This window comes from Copidosoma floridanum, unplaced genomic scaffold, assembly GCF_036245765.1.
Source record: "Copidosoma floridanum isolate Cflo_tuat_1 unplaced genomic scaffold, Cflo_Japanese_pri ptg000014l, whole genome shotgun sequence".
NCBI lineage: Eukaryota > Metazoa > Arthropoda > Insecta > Hymenoptera > Encyrtidae > Copidosoma > Copidosoma floridanum.
The window spans coordinates 346,083-366,617 of record NW_028321891.1 but is presented as its reverse complement, the minus strand read 5'-3'; the positions used below and the strand labels follow the sequence as shown (position 1 = coordinate 366,617).

The 20,535-nt window shown below is 37.9% G+C and overlaps 2 protein-coding genes across 3 annotated transcripts; one reads left to right on the top strand and one right to left on the bottom strand.

The window, feature by feature from the left end:
- The first annotated feature begins 1,041 nt into the window (after window positions 1-1,041).
- Ent3 (equilibrative nucleoside transporter 3) lies at window positions 1,042-7,286 on the top strand. Of its 2 annotated transcripts, none has more exons than XM_014360221.2 (9): window positions 1,042-1,501; window positions 1,763-1,917; window positions 2,442-2,645; window positions 2,844-3,067; window positions 3,157-3,271; window positions 3,354-3,533; window positions 3,648-3,835; window positions 3,906-4,146; window positions 4,448-7,286. In XM_014360221.2, the coding sequence occupies exons 1-9, from the start codon at window positions 1,329-1,331 to the stop codon at window positions 4,945-4,947; spliced, it is 1,980 nt and encodes a 659-aa protein (XP_014215707.2). In that variant the 5' UTR covers window positions 1,042-1,328; the 3' UTR covers window positions 4,948-7,286. The 2 variants fall into 2 exon arrangements, with proteins under 2 accessions (XP_014215707.2, XP_014215706.2); XM_014360220.2 differs by having other exon boundaries at window positions 3,348-3,533.
- Window positions 7,287-8,848: 1,562 nt separating this feature from the next.
- Window positions 8,849-19,157, bottom strand: LOC106644616 (serine/threonine-protein kinase ICK). Its single transcript, XM_089591963.1, has 10 exons — window positions 19,106-19,157; window positions 18,913-18,991; window positions 13,512-13,683; window positions 13,029-13,409; window positions 12,397-12,957; window positions 11,761-11,970; window positions 10,888-11,025; window positions 10,309-10,707; window positions 9,227-9,375; window positions 8,849-9,022 (listed from the first exon to the last, which is right to left on the bottom strand). The coding sequence occupies exons 4-10, from the start codon at window positions 13,310-13,312 to the stop codon at window positions 8,919-8,921; spliced, it is 1,845 nt and encodes a 614-aa protein (XP_089448089.1). The 5' UTR covers window positions 13,313-13,409; window positions 13,512-13,683; window positions 18,913-18,991; window positions 19,106-19,157; the 3' UTR covers window positions 8,849-8,918.
- Between the last annotated feature and the right edge of the window lie 1,378 nt (window positions 19,158-20,535).

Genomic DNA, 20,535 nt, shown 5'->3' with positions numbered 1-20,535 from the left:
ACAACAGGCAGTATCATGGGTAATGGCAACGGAATTATTGTAAGACAGAGGTAAGTATGTTACATTATAGGTTTAACAATAAAACCCTGGAATTGGAAAATAAGTATGGAAAGGTATGGATTTAATTTTAAAAAATCTTACTGAATTTTCAAAGTACAAAAAATAGTCATATTTTATAAATACTCCAACATAAATAAATTTTAAATACTGGAGAATCAAAAAATTTCAAAAGTAATACATGGGCACCATTCACAGCTAAAAGTTAAAATTATTTTTTAAACTTTCCAGTATTACAAAATAATGACACTTTAGCTTATTTTCTTGTATCTTACGCTAACGTGATGTAATAAAAATATGTTATAATAAAATAGGGTCGGTAATTTAAATATTACATTTTTTCTACTTCAAACTTTCAAGGCACTTTTCCGGAAGCTCAAGCAAAGATTTACCTTGTATATTGCAAAACCAGAAAATTAACTGGTACTTATTTGATGAAATTATCAACAGATTTTAATTATAGTGTAACTTTTGAAAAATGTTTGTTTATGTCAAAAACTGTTAGCAATTTTGGACATGTGACACAATAATACATATTGTATAAGCAACAAACATGTACATATATTATGTATACGTTTTAAAAATTGAGAAAAGAAGCAGTAGTTAATATACTATGTATCTCTTAAAAACTAACTACAGCATAAAATTCTAATGATACACTACAGTTTTCTGAAAATAATTTTTTAACTGAAACTGAAACTGAAAAAAAAAAAAACACATATACTTGTTTGTAGTTTGTAGGTGTATAACAATAACAATAACAATAATAATAATAATAATAATGATAATGATAATAATTGTTACTTGTACCGAAAATCGAGCGTGGAGAGGGTGCACATGCATGTGTGTTGTTGCGCACGCAGAAATCAATGCTGGTCGAGCGGAGGATTCGGCTACAGGGGGGGTGCACTTACCATACGTATAATGTACACGTATATACACCCACCCCCTGGGATGGTAGTGATACGGTCGCCGTAGCCCGGGACAGTGCGCTGCTACCTCCCCAAAATAAATAAGTATACAGGTAGCGAGCCATTGCTTTTGACACGTCATGTGCGCCTCGCCGTGTCCCTGCCGAGGGGCGAATTAATTGCATTTTACTCGTGTACTTATACAAGTAAACGTCAGACATGCCCACGAAGTGCAAACAAGTAAGCTGCTGGCAATGAGAGCACGAGCGATACAGCAGCAATAATAACAAAAAAAGGCGCTTATCGGTGGGGGGGGGAGGGTATAATAATTAAGGGGCAAACTAGGACTGAACTGGAAAGATGGACGAGAACCTGAGCCGTGGTTACGTGCAATTGGGCAAGGCTAGGAGGATGAACGAGTTCAAATTCAACGAGAACGGGATCGCCAGGATCTCGCCACCGGTTGACAGGTGGAACCTTATTTACTTGTCGCTGGTGCTCGCTGGAATTGGTTTCCTCCTGCCGTACAACAGGTTCGCCACCCCATTATAATATCATCGTTACTCAAAATTATTATACATATTATATCATTAAATACATATACACATACACGGTTAATTAACATTTTATAGCACATTTATGATTACATAATATACCTACGCTTGCATTAATATTATTTTGCGGTGTCGGTTCGTCATACATAATAATAATATTATTGAAATTTTCAACACAATTAATGTACGTATATGTTATACATATGTTGTACTAAAAGTACTTACTTATGTTTGTCTCAGCTTTGTCATTGCCGTTGACTACTTTCAAGCGAGGTATCCCGGTACTACTGTCATTTTCGACATATCAGTTGTTTACATTACGGTGGCATTTTTCGCCGTCTTGGTCAATAACGTACTCGTCGAGACGCTTTCCCTCGGCACCAGAATAACATTCGGTAAGAACACAACATAATATATGCATATATATTTATTATGTGCACATATAATATTATTATAATCAATCGCGCATTAAAATATAATGTATTATTGTGAATGTGTGATGTTTTACACAAATTCAGTGACAAGTAAATGCCGAAACTCTTCGTAGAAAGTAGGTATATAATCTTAACAGCAAAACTAATAACGATTTCATTTTGTACTCATGTTGTTGATAATAATTATACATGTACTTGGTACATTTAAAAAGTCATTGAAAATGAAAAAAAAAGCATGTGTCGTTACAAAATAAGTGTTTGTATGTTATTTTTCACGAAGTATAGTAATACACCCGATTGAAAATGTCGTACCGAACATACCTATAAGTAGTTGATATTGAAAAATGTCAAAAACTTGCCACTCTTTCGAACAGTTCGTGATAATGCATATATGTATTATATGTGTATCCAGCAAAGCATATTCCATTCGATTTTGATCGCCTCACGTATAATCTTATATTTTTCTTAATTTTCTTTCTCTCTAGGCTATTTGGTATCCTTCCTGACCCTTAATTTCATAGTCGTATGCGAAATACTGTGGGAAGTTTTCGGCAAGGCAACGACGTACACCATCAATCTGGTGGCTGTGGCCGTAGTCTCGTTAGGCTGTACGGTCCAACAGTCCAGCTTTTACGGATACACGTCGATGCTCCCCACTCGCTACACACAGGCTGTTATGGCTGGCGAAAGTAATAATCATTCAAATTATAATATTTTACCACCTCCAACTATACATGTCTAGGGTAATTGCTCGTTGTTTCAATTAAATTATGATAAATTTTGTTGGCTGTACTATTCTAATGGATACATAATTGTAATGATGGTTCCGACTCGCACGTACACATATATGTATAAATAAATACATGCAACATATTGTGTGGCATCAGGTGCCGCCGGATTTTGGGTTTCGATAAATCGCATAATCACAAAGTCACTGGTCGAAGACGAACGCGGCAACACGTCCATGTTCTTCTTTTTCTCCATCATCACGATCATTATATGCTTTGTCATGCAACAAATCATTTACAAGAGCGAGTTTGTCCAGTACTACATAAACATGTGCCAAGAGAGAAACAAAATCATACTGGAGCCCCACGAGGACACCGGACTGGTGAGAACCGACACATTGTTTTTCATTGCGCACGTTGAGTTGTTTTTCTATTCCATGGTCCCTTAATTGTATGCGCCTTTTTTACGCAGACGGATCCCTTGGATCAGGGTAGCGATCCGTCCAGGGGACAGTATGGGGTGCTCAAGTTACAAACCAGTCCCTTAGGACCCGACTCGACTAGTGGGGCCACCGACACGACCAATAGTGCGTACGAGTATCATTTTCTAAAATACTTGCAACAAGTGCATCAGTCAAGTTGGAAAAAAATTACATTTTTCAGCTACAGGTCAGTTCTTCGAGTTCTCCTTCAGTAATCCAGTTTACGACCCAAGTGCGCCCTCGACCAATATAAGCGCGTCAGGCAACGCCGGACCAACTTACAAGGTTGAGGACATTGTGTTTATGAGAGGGAGTTACGGCGGCAACGCACCCCCTGGCACGAACAAAAGGTGGTCCGGAATCAAACGTAAGTTCTTTGCGCCATAACCGAGACAACTATCATAATTTATTTAGCATTCGTCGTGCCATTATTCACAATACCATCTGAAATAATTTTTTTTTTTTTACTTGTTTTCACCAGGTGGTCTCATCGCCAGATTAGAAGTCGCAAAGTTAATATACCCTTACATGGCGAGTATCGGGATAGCTTACTTTGTGACGCTTTGCCTCTATCCGGGTATCATATCGGAAATAATCTCTTGTAAATTTGGATCTTGGATGCCCGTTATTTTGATGACTGCCTTTAACGGTGCCGATTTGCTTGGAAAGGTAAGTTTTTTTTTTTTTTTTTTTTTTCAACGATAAGTTGACGAGACAATCATCAGTGAACTGCCCGCAGATGTTGGCGACGCTACCGTTTCAATGGTCGCGCTCGCAGCTGCTGAATTTTTCGTGCGCCCGAGCTTTGCTCGTACCATTGTTCCTCATGTGCGCCATCCCAAGACGCATGCCGGTACTCTCGAACGAGTTGTGTCCCATTGTACTGTCGGTCTTGCTCGGGATCACGAACGGCATCGTTGGCAGTATCCCCATGGTCCAAGCGCCCACCAAGGTGTCCGAGGAGTATCGAGAACTAGCCGGTAATACCCTAAAAAATCACTGGATTTTTGTAGGGATTTATATATATATGTAGGGACTTACAAAAAATAAAGGCAATTTGTAGGTATATGGCAGGTACGAATTTCCTTAATTCGCTGTTGAGTAACCATTATTTTTGGTTGACAGTCGTGCATCCCGACATAAAAAAAAAAGTTGTTTTAAGTACAATATACCTAAATGCTAAAAAATACGTAGGTGAGGGATATATATGTATACATCCCCCATACCTGACAAATCATACGTTGGCATCCCCGTACATAAGTATGATTTAACTATTCGTAGGTAACATAATGACATTGTCGTACACGACCGGATTGACGTTCGGCTCGATCCTCGCTTACATGCTGGACGCGTGCCTCGGGCCACCCCTGACGTACAAACAGATCTGCATCGACGATGCTACACCGCTTCTACTGGCAGCCACAACGCCGGCGGGCATCAGCAACGTCACGATGAACTTACTAACCAGCTGGTCGAGCCCAACTACCTCAAGCTCGTCGACAATGGCCACGATTGCCAGTACTTTGTCGACCATCGAGAAGGCGACCAAAAAGGCCAGTGGCGTCATCAAGCGCATCACCAAGGCTCCGAGGGTCAAAACCACAGCTTCCACTCTGGCTGGAGTACTCACCACGGCCCTGATAAACGGTGACAGCACCACTCACGACGCGATTTTCAAGGTTGCGGACCATTTTTCCTCGAACCTCACCAGCACAGCCATACCGCGGACCTTCGCCAACGTGACGACAGTGTTTGGCAACAGTGCCCTTCACGGTACTTGAAGCGTTTTCGCCCATCTGTATACTTGTATGTACTTAATCTACATCATAAGGTACTAATTCAATACCCGTACTTTTTTTTTTTTTTTTTTTTTTTTTTTAATTTGAGTTTCAACATCGTCCAATGAGATATGAATTTATCAATAAATAAACAACTCGATTCTGATAATTCCTTTATCAATTTTCATTTTTCAAGTACACTAGACATATATTCGCGATCCCTACAACCCTATGCTGCGAGGGTCGTGAAATTTGGCCGTTGATTGTATACGTAACGTTTCGGTTACTTTGGTGGAATAAGCTTTGTCCCTTTCAAAAGTTTCCGTTATGCTATGAGTTGGAGTAAAAAGGATTGCCAACGTGTCGAAAACGTTATGCGTTTTCGGAATAAAAATTGATAGATGGGACATCAGAATCAAGTTTTTTTTCGATAACTAAATTTTATTTAGTTTTGATGAGTGAATTTTCAGTTATATGCTCTAATAGTGTATAACTTGTCTAACTTTTATCACGGCACTGTACCCGTAAACATACATTGTAATCTTTATTTTTTAGATAACACGAACTTTCCAATACTTACTATCAACTGATATACATATAACAATATTATTATATAACAATTGGTGTAGCTGTCACCAATCCAGTTTACAGTTTATACTATGAGCGGAATATATTTTTTTATTTGTTGCATTCAATGTAGATTTTAAATAATTTATAACGAATATATGACTTGTTGAATGCTACATATTGAGTGTAATGAATGTCTTAAATACTAAAAGGGATCAAGCAAAACCCTTTTGGGATGTGGTTGGTAAAAAAATAATTCACCATAAGTTTTTCTCGTTAGATCTGGTGAGTTTGGAAATACATTATACCAAATTTTTTTAGACGCATCTTACACATTTTTTTTTCTTTGCTCCACCGCAACACGAAGAGCAGTACCTACATATCGCGTTATTCATGATATTTCATTCACAATGATATTTAGTCTAAAATCGACGGATTTTATCTTCAATCAATTTCGAAAATGTAAAACAAGAGACTGCGTCTTTTACCCTTTTATGATATGATGATATACACCCGTGATGATGATACTAATAATAATGCAAAAAAAGCAAACTTTTTAACTTATGTGTATTGTGAATTAAATAAAATATTGTGACTGATGAGATTGTGAATACTATGGCGATAATAATAATAATAATATCGTGGTTGAAATAGTGATTCTTTTCTAAAAATTGAAAGGTTGTATGAACGTATATTCTACTTACGAATGATAATAAGTGTGTACACATTAATGTCTAGATATATTAAGTAGCCGTATACCTCCTGACATGATGTCATATGTATATGTACAATGATTTGCAAAATAATGCAGCAAAACAAAAATTATTATTAAGAGCAGCGTCTTTGTTATACATCAAAAAAATCTCATTTTAGTCCTGTATTTATATTACGTTATCGTCAAAAAACCAATGTATATAAAAATACGAGGACGCACGTGTGTAGACACACTCTCAGTTATTTTACTTTTCATGTGATTAAACTAATTCAAAAAAATATGACCAAATGTATAAATGATATTTTGTTGAAATATACTGTTAGTGGTGTGTTTAATTATACATTCTCGCATGTTTATGCATAGGAGTACTGATGATGACTATGAATATTTAACATAATTTATACTATACGATAAAGACGCTGAACCTTATAACAAGTTTGGGTTTTATTCAATAGGATGTATAACTTGTTGCAGCAATATATATTGATTATTTTTATTTCCATTAAAAGGCTTGTGAAAGTGAGTTCCTTATTATTATTTATTATTTTTAAACAATTTAGATTTCACTGCTAAGGATTATTTTCAACAATGTGATAACAGTATATTTTACGATCAGTTCTTCCAGAAAACACATTTAGTCATTTAGCTTGTGTTTTAATTAAGTTGAAATACTTAAGTATATAGTAAAATACAACGACCTCTGATGCATATTTATATCAGATTATTATGTGCTTTTCGTAAAATCATAATTAATTTATCTGCAAAATATAGAGATAGTATAAAAAAAACAAAAAAAAAAAAAAACGTCGTTGTTCTCCAAAGGTGCGATGAAAATGCACAAGTTGTATGAAACATCATAAATATTATGAACAAGATGATTACAACGGGCTATTGTTCTCAATAGAATAACAGTTGTTTTTGTGTGCATTGATTATTTTAACTTATCCTATGAGATTATGAAAAGATTTACTTATGTTTAATTTTCCGAATCGACAGAGAATATTGAAGTTTTTGCTTGAAAAGAATACGTATATGTAAAATGTAATCACGTTGAGCTGTTGAATTGCAAATATAGTATATATATATTTTTTTGAGCTCTATTTAAAGGTTAAGTACACTATTTGAGTATCGTTGTAAAGTTTTGCGTGACATTGGCATCACTAAACGATTGCCAAAAAATATTAAAAACAGTTTTACTTAATATTTTATGTGAAAAAATTAGCGCTTGCATTTTGAATATGTACAAATAATAGTTTCACTCAAAATTTGTACATAGGTATTTCTAGCAAACTTGATAAAATGAATGAATTGCAAGTAATGTTTTTCATGTGTGACATTTTAGAAAAGGGCGAGCGTGTGTGTTGTGATGGAAGTGCATTGTTGACAGCTTGACTATTGTATTTGAGTGTATGAGACTTGTTAAAATTTAAAGTATCTAATAATAAATTTACAATACGTAAACTAATACATCGAAGTTATTTTAAATCTGCACAATTATGGAATAATAAGTAAATTAAAATGGAAATATGAGCGGTAAATAATCTTCACTTTTTTTTTCTTCTGTTTATTAGAAAGTAAAATCGTTCATCACATTGGTCTTTGATAGCTAGGTAAGGTTTTTAAAATTTTTGGTAAATCATCGAGACGATAATTAAAATAACTAAAATTCAGGAATGCCTATCCTGATTTTTTCTCAAATACACATAAGACGTAGTAGGAAAAAATCATAAGACTCATTGTTGAAAGATTTACAATGCAGAATATTTTTTGTTAAGGCAACTAAAATTTTAATCTATGTAAATTTAAGGTGCTTACAGTCCACATATTCATATACATTTTCCAGTTCTACTCATCCTCTTGAGGTTAAAAACAATAATAATATACGACGTATCAGAGAAAGATATACTGATATTTCAATTAATTTTGATCGTTTGGAATACATTCCGAAGAGGTACGTAATCAATAATAATCATAAAATTATTATTCAATCAGAAAGAGAGATGTATACATCTATAAATTTTTTCCTCGTTCTTGTTATTATTATTGCTATTAATATATTTATATTTTTTAATCATTTTTTGGTCAAACATTTTTTTTTTTTTTTTTTTTTTTAAGAATTTGATTTTGGATGAAAAACTTCATTACAAAAAAAGATGAAATTAAAAATTAGGTAAGTTAAGAAAGTTACCTATAAAATAAAATAAAACTCATAAGGTATTTGCGGAAAGGTGAGGACCACGCGAAAACTTTGCAGGGTGCAATTACTAACATAGTATATATTATAATATGTACACATGATACATAAACATATGTATATAATTTATAACCGTAATACATCTTACAATAATCCACTGTTCACTTATTTTGTTTTTCTTCCTTTCATCCAAAAATCTTCTCTGTGTCATACATGTGCGTAATTAAATATACCTACACATAAAACATGGCCGAGCCTCCAAATGATTGACGAATATGTGTAATCAATCAGCTATGAAATGTAGTTATGCGTAAAAGACATTCAGGCACCTGAGGAATTGTATTTCTAAGCATCGAGAGAAAAGAAAAAAAAAAAAAAAAAAGATATAATAATTATAGGTATAGCTTCCATTAGCTATTATTTGGCGCTATCACAGCAGTCGGTAAGACTCTTGCAAATGTAACATAGATCATCAGAAGCCCTTGGCGCGAGCTGCGATCATTTAAAATAGTTTGTGGCCCAGCCGTCGACTCGTCCACCGGCACCTCCGCTCGCCCGCGAGCTCAGGATGCCACCGAACAGTGTTTTGCCGCTTGCCGCTTCTGCAGGGCAACGATTTATATCACAATCAAATATATTCACTTTGCAATTCTACATCAGTCAACTACAACACCATCACACGTAGAGCTTGGACCAGTGCAGAGGAGGAGTGCCATTAGTTATACTTGTATAAATGTTTAAAGTGGTGCAAGAGGTGGGAAGGGGAGAAAGGGAGGGGGGGAGGTATAGGGATTCGAAAGACTTACTACTGTACACGCCGTGGCCCATGGGGAGGCGATGGTGCGGCGCAGAGTCTCGAAAGGTGTCCGCGAGCTGATCGAGCTTCTCGTTACTCGGCAGCTCGGCTAACTGGCTGAGACCGTTGCTGGCCCGCGATCGGGACTCGCTGCCGTTCCTGAAATGTTTCACCCCCAAGCTACCATGTACAAGTGGCGGCCAGAGTTCTCGGTCTGTGTCCACTAACGACACCCTCACAGCTTCCTCATCGGTTCATATACTATATACTTATATAACAACGATGACAGTTATTCTTTTCCATTGCAAGTGCACGCGCGTGTCGCCGAACAAAAAGCTGTGAGGTTTCTCGCTTGTACAGTATACAAGTATAATTATGTGTAAGGCAAATAGGAATTTTTTTTTTTTTTTTTTTTTTAAATTTATTATCGCTCGTTATGCACATCGCGGTAGTGACACAATGCATGACAGTGTAGACGTACACACAATGGGTAAGAGACGTGTATGCGAGGCATCAACGAAACAGCGCACGTCTGGTGGCAAAGAAGATCACGAGCACGAGTAGCAGCGCGAGGCCAGAGTAGAGGGCAAAAAGATCGACGAGGGGTAATTTCGGGCAGTACCACGGAACGGGGTGGTACTCGTGATCCTCGGGACGCAGCGTCGGCTGACCTTGTCCGACATCCCCTTTCGCGTCCCGCTGGAAAAGACCGGCGAGGACAGAAGCCTCCTGAAGCGCGAGCCCGACACGCCGGAGCGCGAGTAGCAGAGCTCGGACGATGAGCTTGAGCACGTAGAGCGCGAGACGGGCTGCGTTCTGCAAAATCGTCGGCTTCGCTTGGGATCTTTCGGCGTCCAGCTCGAGCTCGCGCAGGAGGCTCTCGTGCCAGCAGGACGCTCCGTACAGGCAGAGCGCGCACGCGACCAGGAACACCAGCTGCTCGACACCGAATATTGCCACCGGCTCCTGATTCTCGGCCCTCGCCGCGCTTGGGTGGGTGCACGTAATTTTATATAATACATGCACGAGGGGGTGTGACGATAACGTGAATCGGGTCAATCAAATATGTATATACTTATGTGATGGCGATACCTAGACGGCAGCTGGCTGGGCGACTGGGCGATGACGTAGTGGGTCGGCAGCTTTGCGATGGCGCGCCGATTGTTGGACAGCACCCGGTGGCCGGACATGAGTTGATGATGGTGGTGCAGCTTGTTGTTACCGCTCATGGCGCCGTAGTTTTCGTTATTGCTGTTGTTGGTATTGTTTGCAATGGTGTTGCTCCAAGCTCGGTTCGGCTGCTGAGGCGTTTGCTCGTCCTGGCGAAACGAGGGGGCTGCCGGTGGCATCGCCCAGCTCGCGCTGAGCTGCTTCGGCTGGACTTCGGGTACTCGGCTCAGGAGGTAGTTGCCGTTCCAGTTGATCCGATTTTCTTTGTTCACTCGTTCGGGTAGCAGTCGCGCCTTTCTCTCCTCCGAGTTGAAGATGTTTCTGTAATTGGCGTACATATCGAGAAATGTTGGTGCACAAATATGGTATATTGGTATACATATTGGTTTTTATTCTGCATCGCTGGAATCAACCGGTTGCCGGCAACGAGAGTGTATATACTTACTATATACGTATAACAAAGAAACAAAAAACAAAAAAATAATATGAGCAATGTCCCACCCGAGCACGTCGGCGTCCATGTCGTTGTCGTCCCACTTTTTGATGGGGCTGACGCTTTCCCTCTTACGGCTGTTGTGGTTGAGGAGCGGAAGCACCGGCTGGACCTGGATCTTCTGAAGTGGCTTTTCCGGCAATACTCTGCAACGAAAATAGTTGTTGCGCTCTCACGCTCCTTCGATCGACGATTGTTTTTCGAGGGTTAACTACTTTGCCGTGCGATCCGTAATTACTATGTATATACATATACCTGTACATATGCCACTATATATATGTTTGCATTGCATATAATATATAACGATAGCAATAAAAATAATAACAAATCAATAGCTATGATAAAGAAGTTAAAATATTAACAATGCGTTCAAAATATTGAATGAAGAAAAGAGGAGACAAAAAGAAAAAAAGAGAGAACGAGACTTTGCATCTGCAACGCTAAAAAGCAACAAGTACCTGATGTTAAATCTTTATCGGTATTGGAATGAGTGCAAGGATCATGGCAAGGAAAAACTGACGTTGAATCAATATAAATAAACGCATTTTACTTGTACTTTGAGTAAATACATACTAGTGTTTTTTGGTATACGCACTTTACGCGTTATACACATACAAAAGTAATGGATGATAAAATGACGGTATATAATATGTGATTCATCGATTTTTTTTTTTTTTTCATTTCGACAGTAATTCAAATGTTATTGCAATTAACGTTGAAACATGCACGAAATAATGCGAGTGCTGTCTCTTGTGACGTTATATACTTAATATACGTATACGCAAGCAGTAAAATACCTATACATAAACTGAGCTATGTATCATATACATATGATATACAATGTAGGTGAAAAAAAAAATCGGAGCAACAGTTAAGAGAACCTGGAAGATTGCTGGTTGAGCAGTGGGACACCGGGATGTCCGTTGTGGGCAGCGGAAGAGTCGTTCGGCGTTGGGGCTACGGCCGGTCCAGGTTGCACAGGTGAGCCGATATTAACCTTGTTCAGGATGAGCTCGCGCTGTCCCGAATTGTTCACGCCGATTTTCTTGCCGTTGACCAGCCGCGATCCCATCGGGTGGAAGTATGGATACCTGAAGCGAACAATCACACATACTTATACTTGTACATGCGAAATTGCAATTGAAGATGAAAATCCCAAACGGAGTGGTACATATATTTGTAACCTTGTAGCACGTGGAATAGTTGGTGAGCACCGATCGGTATAAGTATAAGTGGAAGTGAGCAAATGTTATGTATACATACACTATCGATAAAAACATTTTCTTTGGCAGCCCTACTTTGAGGAGCCTAACGTTATAAGAAATGGTGGAAGGGGGATGGTTATCGCGTTAGTTCCGAGCGGCAGACCTCGGGAAGAAAGTGAAGCCCCCCTCGAAGTAAACAAAAAATGTGTATAAATAAAAAAAACACCCTGTGATACCAAGTTTAAGTTTGAGGCTTTTGAGTGTGCATATCAATGTACGACACACAATATGCACCGCACCGGTCTAACTTGCCTGAGAGCTTGCTGGGCGGTAGGCCTCTTTGCGGGATTCCACTGGAGCATGTCCTCCATGAGGAGGACCGCCTCTGGGCTGGCGTTCGGCACGAGGACGGCCAGCGAGGTGCGGCTAAAGTTGGGAAATCGAAAGTTCATGGCCGCGGCGAGGCGATAGCCGTCGGGCCAGTCCGTCCGGTCGGGGCTGCCGATGACCGAGCAGATCTTGAATATCTCGTCGATCTCGCTCTTGCCGGGAAAGAGGGGCCGGAACGTGTACAGCTCGGCCATTATGCAGCCCACGGCCCACATGTCTATCGGGCTGCTGTAACTCGTCGAGTGGAGCAGTACCTCCGGGGCGCGGTACCAGCGCGTCGACACGTAATCCGTGTACGGTGGCCTCGACCTTATCTCCCGGGCCAGGCCAAAGTCCGCGATCTTTATGAGCTCCGGGCCCATGCACAGCAGGTTCTCGGGCTTCATGTCCCGATGGAAGAACCCGTGCTTGTGCATGAACGCCAGCCCCTGCAGTATTTGGTAGATCATGTTCCTTATCACCGGCTCCGGGAACAGCTTGTCCCTGATGACCATGTTTTTTTTTTAATTTATTTATCCACATATACATACATACATACATACACATGTACATACCTGTCCTTCATCAGCTGATAGAGGTTCTCCTTCATGTACTCAAAGACAAAGTAAAGGACGTCGTTCTCCCTGATGACCTCCTTGAGCTTGACGACGTTGGCGTGGCTGAGCTTCTTCAGGGACTTGACCTCGCGCAGATTCATGGCCTCCTCCCACGAGTAGTACTTGCGCTTCATGCGCTTGATCGCGACCTTCTCGCCGGTGTCGATGCGCTCGCCGAGAACCACCGAGCCAAAGGTACCGTCCCCCAACTGGCTCAGCGTCACGTACCGGTTCATCGTCATCTATATTAGCTGTCACCGCACTTTTATCACCGGCCAACTCCCCTTCGATCGCAGCTCTGGCACCAATTGCATTTACCAACCTGTACAACTTCCCTATCTCTCCATATATATATATATGTATACCTATAGGTTATTATTTCATCGTTTTTTACACTCATTGCCTGCATCTCTCTCGTAACAAATGATAATGTGTTAATACCAACGACTTATATCCTCCTCTTCCTCCCAATGTCCTTCTTGATCCGATTGCTATTTAGATCCTCGATCACCGTTGCAGCAGCTAATATCAGCGACGATACGTACGAAGTTCTACTTTGGCGGATTCGCTGATGATGCTCACCGCTCCGCAGAGCTGACATTTTTCCTCGGCTCTGAAATCCCATTACCATCGATCTAAGGTCATTTACTTAAGTACTAGCTAAGCGTACCGTATACTTACAAGTGTATACTTGTATTTTAATATGTATAACCTTATTTTCACTGCGGGAGAAAATCTTTTACGTGCATCGTTGGCATTTTGTGCACGGGCGTAAGTATATAGGTACTTTTAGTGTTTTTCAATTCCAACAGGTGTTGCTTTAATAAATTTTTTTTTTTTTTTTTTACGATGATAACAATAATAATAATAATAATAATATTATAGAAATGTTGCAACGAAAAAACGACTGTAAATAGATTCACACGTAAAAAAATAAACGGAGGTGTATGAGCATTTGAATCGACAGGGTGGCACAGTTTAATTAGCTAACCATTAGGGTAATACTTAATAATAATCGGGGAAAAATTCAAAAAAACCGAAATTTCGAGCGACTTGCAGTGCGATTTTCGATAACAAATGTGTTGAGTTCTACATCGATTCGCTTATTTTAGGAAAGCGTATTATACATGTATATAGGTATTCATTGGTCAGCAGCGAACTGCAGAGACGATCGATCACGTACGTTGTAAACGTAGACCTACTTACTATATACTGGGTGTAAGTATTTATTACTTACTTGGCATTCAAAATCGGTTATACGCGTCACATTGTATGTACAGCCTATACCCTCTTCCGTGCATGGTACCTCGTGCTTCATTATCATCGATAGCGACAAGGGCGTCAAAATAAATTTAACAACCAACCCGACTCACGCAGGTTGACTGCGTTGTATTGCTTACATCTTTAATCAAGTGGCCTTACCGATGTTGTACAAGAAAAATATTCGGGCATAAATAAAAACGGATAAGGTCAACATATTTAAACCGATTGACTAAAAGTGACAACTCTGTTATCAAGCCCTGAAATTAAGTATTACAACTAACGAATTATTTAATAATTTTTTTGCACGTGAGATTATACCGACTTGCACTTTTATATTTGCATCACTGCTATTATCTTGTTTTTACCAAATTCTCAAAATCTTAATTTTCATTCAATCATAATTTTTTTTTTTTTTAGCTTTGCCGTATAATTAATCTTATTTTCGAGATTTTTGGCAAAATTAAATAGCATTGCACTTAACATTACATGCGCACTACGTGATACGAATAAAAAATACATAGCATACGTAATTACACGTATTATATTCCATACCGATTCATTAAAATTGTTGCATTTTAATACTCGATACAAGCAAAATAAAAACAAACAAGTACACAAAAGATATACCTACTTATACGTAAGACCATAATTTATCAGGTAATAAAATAATTACAAGTCCTAAAAAACTGGTCTATAAGAATCGTGTTACATATACTACATACACATACTTGGACAAAAAATCTTGAAAGTGTATGATTAGTCACATTGAAATTGAAGAAATAATGAAAGTAATGAAAAAATATAAAAACCATACGATCTCGTATGAATATCATCGTATCGTGTAGGATTATGTTTTCTCTTATATATAATACACTACACACTATACTATACCTACCTATACAATAGTCGTTTTTCAACACTAAAAACATTAGAGAAAAAGTGTATACGAAGAGTACGGCTAATATACCCTGAATATTTTATATCCCTCAACGGCTAATACACTGACTTAAGGAGGATAAATAAATAAAGTAACTGTAGGTGTACTAACGGCAGTATAGGTATCTGTGCAAGTACAAGCTGTACGAGAAGACAACTTATTGTTGATTGTGTCCCAAACCCAGACATCGTGTCTAGTCTAAGGCGACGATACCACTGGTGCGGCACAGTGTTTATATGCCTACGTCATCGTACCTTATTTCTTGTAGGGACTACATGGCAAATAAATTAGTATTTTGAAGTATATCATTTGGCAATATTATTTTTTTGTTACTAAGTATATGTGGCTATTTCTCGTGTCGATGATGTATGAGTAGGTCAAATAATATTGTTCTACTAAAAGATTGTGTAGTTGTTGAACTTATTTGGTGGAAAAAAAAAACTTAAAAATTAACTTTATGTACATATTATGTGCTGATAAAAAAGAAAAAAAAGAATAATAAGCATCAAATTTTTTGTCAAAAGTAAAAAAAAAATTAATTTAAATTAATATGTGAATTAGAAAACAGCGTGATATGTTTCACGTTATTTAATTATATAGGTACCAACGGATTTGTCAAATACTTTCACACCCTACGCCTTGTGATGTTTGTAGAAATTTTTATAATTTAGTCGACAAAAACCCTGTAAAAATTATTTTAGTACAGGTGTAATTGAAAAATTCGAATGAAAACATTAAAATCCAATGACTGATGGATTAAATGTAAACCAAAAGGAAACGTTTAACGTTTCTCGGCGGAAAATTGATTTTTCTCCGTAAGTATATGCCATACCTAATTGGTTACTCAAAAAATGGTTTTTTCAAGATCAAAAAATTTCGTAAGTTTTCTCGGTTTGATATACTATAGCAAATATACCGAGGCTTTTTGTTTCACGAGTCACCACATCTGAATAAAACATAATATTTGTGATGGGAAAAAAATCGTTAAAGTAATTTACGTGGCCACAAATACTTAATGAATCGAAAAAGTAGGTATATGAGTATCCGTGACATGCGACCCATTTACGGGAAACGCTCGCTGTATGTACGACAAATGTCCTTATATATGTATATACTATTACGTATGTACGACAAAGTAAATGTAAAATGAAAAAAAAAAAAAAAAATTTTGCTCGCTATAGTACATATTATATTAGTGCGACTCGAGAGGGAGACATCGTTGTACGATCGAATACAATATTCGGTTACACGATGAATGGTTTACCATCGTCCCCAATGAATCAGAAATAAATTGACGGCTCCTTTGAAGCTGCAACGAAACAGGTTTACCCGAGAGACAATCGAGATGATCAGAGCGACAGTTGTATATCTTTGTATAAATATGTGGGAGAGGCATTAGGTATATGTTAATCGTGCTCTATGTATACCTATATATTAAAAACAGTAGGAAACCGAAGTCATCAATTCAGTATAGGGTGCAAAAAGAGTGCAAGGGGTAATACTTTCGATACGGGGGAAAAAAATAAAATAAAAAACTAAACAGGTGAGCCTATCGATCCAACTTTGCCCGTGGAGACAGACAGGGATTTCTTTGGCAAATGACATGATGTCGACAATAACTTTTGTCATACATATGGGTATATATATATATATATATACAAGTATGTGTGTACAATAAATATACCTGTACGTGTCTACACCTAAAAATATGATTAGAAGCGTGTTTGCAGAGAGATACAGCCGTGGGTATATGTATATAAATACATTTACGATGCCCGTATGACTACGCCCTCGTATACTTAGTTTTTATGCATATCACAGAGGGAGCACAACACTTTTAATATATATATATGAGTCACCCGCACCCGCGCCCGAAAGCAGCGTGTGTCTTGTATACTTAATTGGGTATGTTCGATGTACCACATAGTTACTACCCCTCCGCCCTTCCCGCTGCAGCAGCGCAACTGTACTTTCGTGACCCTCATACATAGCTCCTTACTTTTGTTTTACTTCTTTTTTTTTTCACCGCAAGATAAACTCAAACGCGAAATGTCTCGAAAATCGCTTTTTGCGAGGTTTGAAAGAAATTTTTTTTTCTACAATGCGAAATTGACTATCTTAAGGCCATATTGGCATGTTTTCACATAAAAGTAATTTTTTTTTGTAGAAAATAACTGCGCAGAGTATGCGCTGATTGGTATTGTTAATAAAGTGTCGACTGTACATTTTTTACATTGACCCTTTCATGGGTGGACATACATGATCATTTTATTTAAACGTGACAAGTCACGAAAGTAAAACGGCACCCGCACACTTGATAACACACGTGCGACAGAAAAATAAAATACATTTGTACTGTAGTCGAAGAATCAGCGTATCAGTGCATGTCGAGCCGATACTCACCCGCCAATCACAAGTATAATTGTAGGTACTTGCAGAACAAGAAGAAACTCGGAGAGCCGCGGAGGTATTCTTATTAGACGCGTGTGCGTGGCGCGTCTCGAAACTCGGCCACCCAACTACTTACTTATGGTTATCGAGCCATAAAGTATATAAGAACACCCTTTCCCGTGCAGCCGCCCCAACCCCCCCCCCCTCCCGCGCCCCCGTCTTACCAACCCCAGCTTTCACTCCGGCTTTGCATGCCCGCGCGTAATCTTGCCCATGTGTATGCCCGCAGCGAGCTGCTGCTGTTTCTTTTTATGGATTATTTCCTACTGCCGGTTGCGGAATTTTCAACACTTATTTACACAGCTTTGCTTCCTATTTTTCATTTTGGCTCCAACGTAAATAACATCGTCTCACTTTACAGCGCTCCAACCAAGCTCGAATGTTTTTTTTTTTTTTTTTTTTTTTTTTTTTTTTCAAGTAACCGTGTTTCCTACCTATGAATTTGTCCGCATGTTCACATTTCGCTTCAATTCTTGTACAATTCATTGGTAATATTATTTACAGTCAAGAAAACATTAATCCAATGAAATTTTTTCTCCATTCAACAAAATACGTTTTTTGAATTAAATTTTAAGCGAACGTGCTCCGAAAAAGGAGGAAAATTTAAGCTCGTTTCAAGAAAAAATTCAATTCGAATTATTCTAGAAGCTCGATTGATATCGGTGCGACACACGCAATTTCTTTTTTGAGTAAAGGTAGAAGATGTCACGTCTTGATAAGTAACAATAAATAATAGAAACAGAATTTCTATGTTAATAAAAATTAATTTTTAAAAACACGTACATCGGCTATCGGTAATGAAACTTGTTTTCAATCACTCGTTATAAGTGTTCTCCACAGGGACATCCACGTCGAACTAAAAAACAAACAACTGATGTAAGGGGGTACTATACTCGCTATACTCAGTTGCGTTAAAGCTGTATGTTTGATGAGCGTCATGCCCTTATTGTATTGGCAGTTACTTAAAATAAAAAAAAAAATGTAATAACAACTGGTGTGGTGGTAGCACTCACGTAATGTTTAAAAAAATTTGCTCCCAAAGTACGGGTGGGGGTATGTATAAACAATAATACATAGACGAGGAGCACCGAGTTTCAACGAGTGACCAACTGACCATGCATCCAGAATGTAAACAAGTTAACCATTGCAAATATTTCGTTAAAATTCGCTTCAAGTATTATGTATACTCACATAGAAGTTTGATCATTAATTGTACTATAGTTGTCAAATGATTTACTCCTTTACACGTTGTTCAGCGTCATCCATGATTCTTGAACAAAAAGGTTCTCGAATATTATTAGGTCACTGGGCTACTACCATTGGCTACACACGCCGCACAAAACTTGATGGACTTGCAGCACTGTGTAATATCGCATACACGTACCTAAGTATACTTATCGTTTAATAATTTTCTTTCTTTCTTACAGTGCACCCTTCCCCGGCGACCACACGCGAACTGACAGCGACTCGGACACTTTGCGACTTACAAAAGTTACACGCCCCCGAATTTTGTCTCGACGGACTACTTACACTATATACACTCTATTACACTTGCCAACAATCCAACATGCCAACTATATAGGTAGTATCACACGTACACATACATTATGTATGCACCTGTACACACATGTGTACAGTTAACAGGTGTATCGTTTAGGTGTGTGCCACGTCCATGTGATTTCGAGCGTCACCATGGCAACTTGTGCGACAAACTTTTTACATATAGGTACATATATATATATATATATATATACTTTGTTTTATTTTTCACACCATTGGAGAGATGTGTGTGATGCGTGATGTAGGTACTTAACCAAATTTGACAGTAATACTTATTATTCGCATTGACCAAACTTTGCAGCAGAAAATAAAATGTATTTAAAAATTGTAATGTGCGACAGGAATGATTAATAATAATACTGTATACGATCGACCCGTCTCAATAAAATAACTCGAAAAATATGTACCTCTTTCTTCTAGATTTCGCAAAATGGTCACGCACTTATAAGTAGCTATAGCTCACGCAAGCGTTGAAAATCTACGCGTGTGTATATAAATATACGTATTTGTTTACTTAATCATTCGGTAGTTTGTTTCTTTATCTCTTTCGCGTTCTGATTATTTGTATCTTTCATCAAGCGCAGTATAGAAAATACAGTGATTACTTACTCCATCCCATTCTCTTCAAATATGTATACATACAACGCGAGAGAAATGTAGATCATAAGCCGCGATACTTCATTGCAGTGCACTTTAATTTTGACAAAAAATCATGAAATATGCATCGAGTCATCGAGTTAATTTATGAAGTACGCTATAGGTATATTAGTAAACATTTAAAATAATATTCTAAATTCTTCCTCCGTTTTTTTTTTTTTTTTTTTTTTTTTTTGATAAAATTTTTTTCACAGCACACCCTCAAGATATGATTCATTTTGCTCACAATTTTCAATGCAATCATTTTATATACTCACGTGTGTTTCATATTAGAGTGTATTATTTTTGTAAGTAAATTAGGGAAAACGGTGTCACCTCGACTGAAACTCGTGTAAATGATTTTTTCCTCGTAGAACATGACATTATTGCGAGTAAAATACATAGGCCCCATATCGAGGATACGAGGATACGCCTCGAAAAAAATTTTTATTAAGAAACCAGAGGATAAATTCGAAATATTTTTTGTAGAGTTACTCACATGAAAAATAGTTGTTTTTTTTTTTAAATTATTATTAAAAAATTTAAATTATATTAAAAAATTAGTGTTTTTATAGTAATAAATAGTTCAACGCTGTTTGCTAATTCCATTATTTCCAG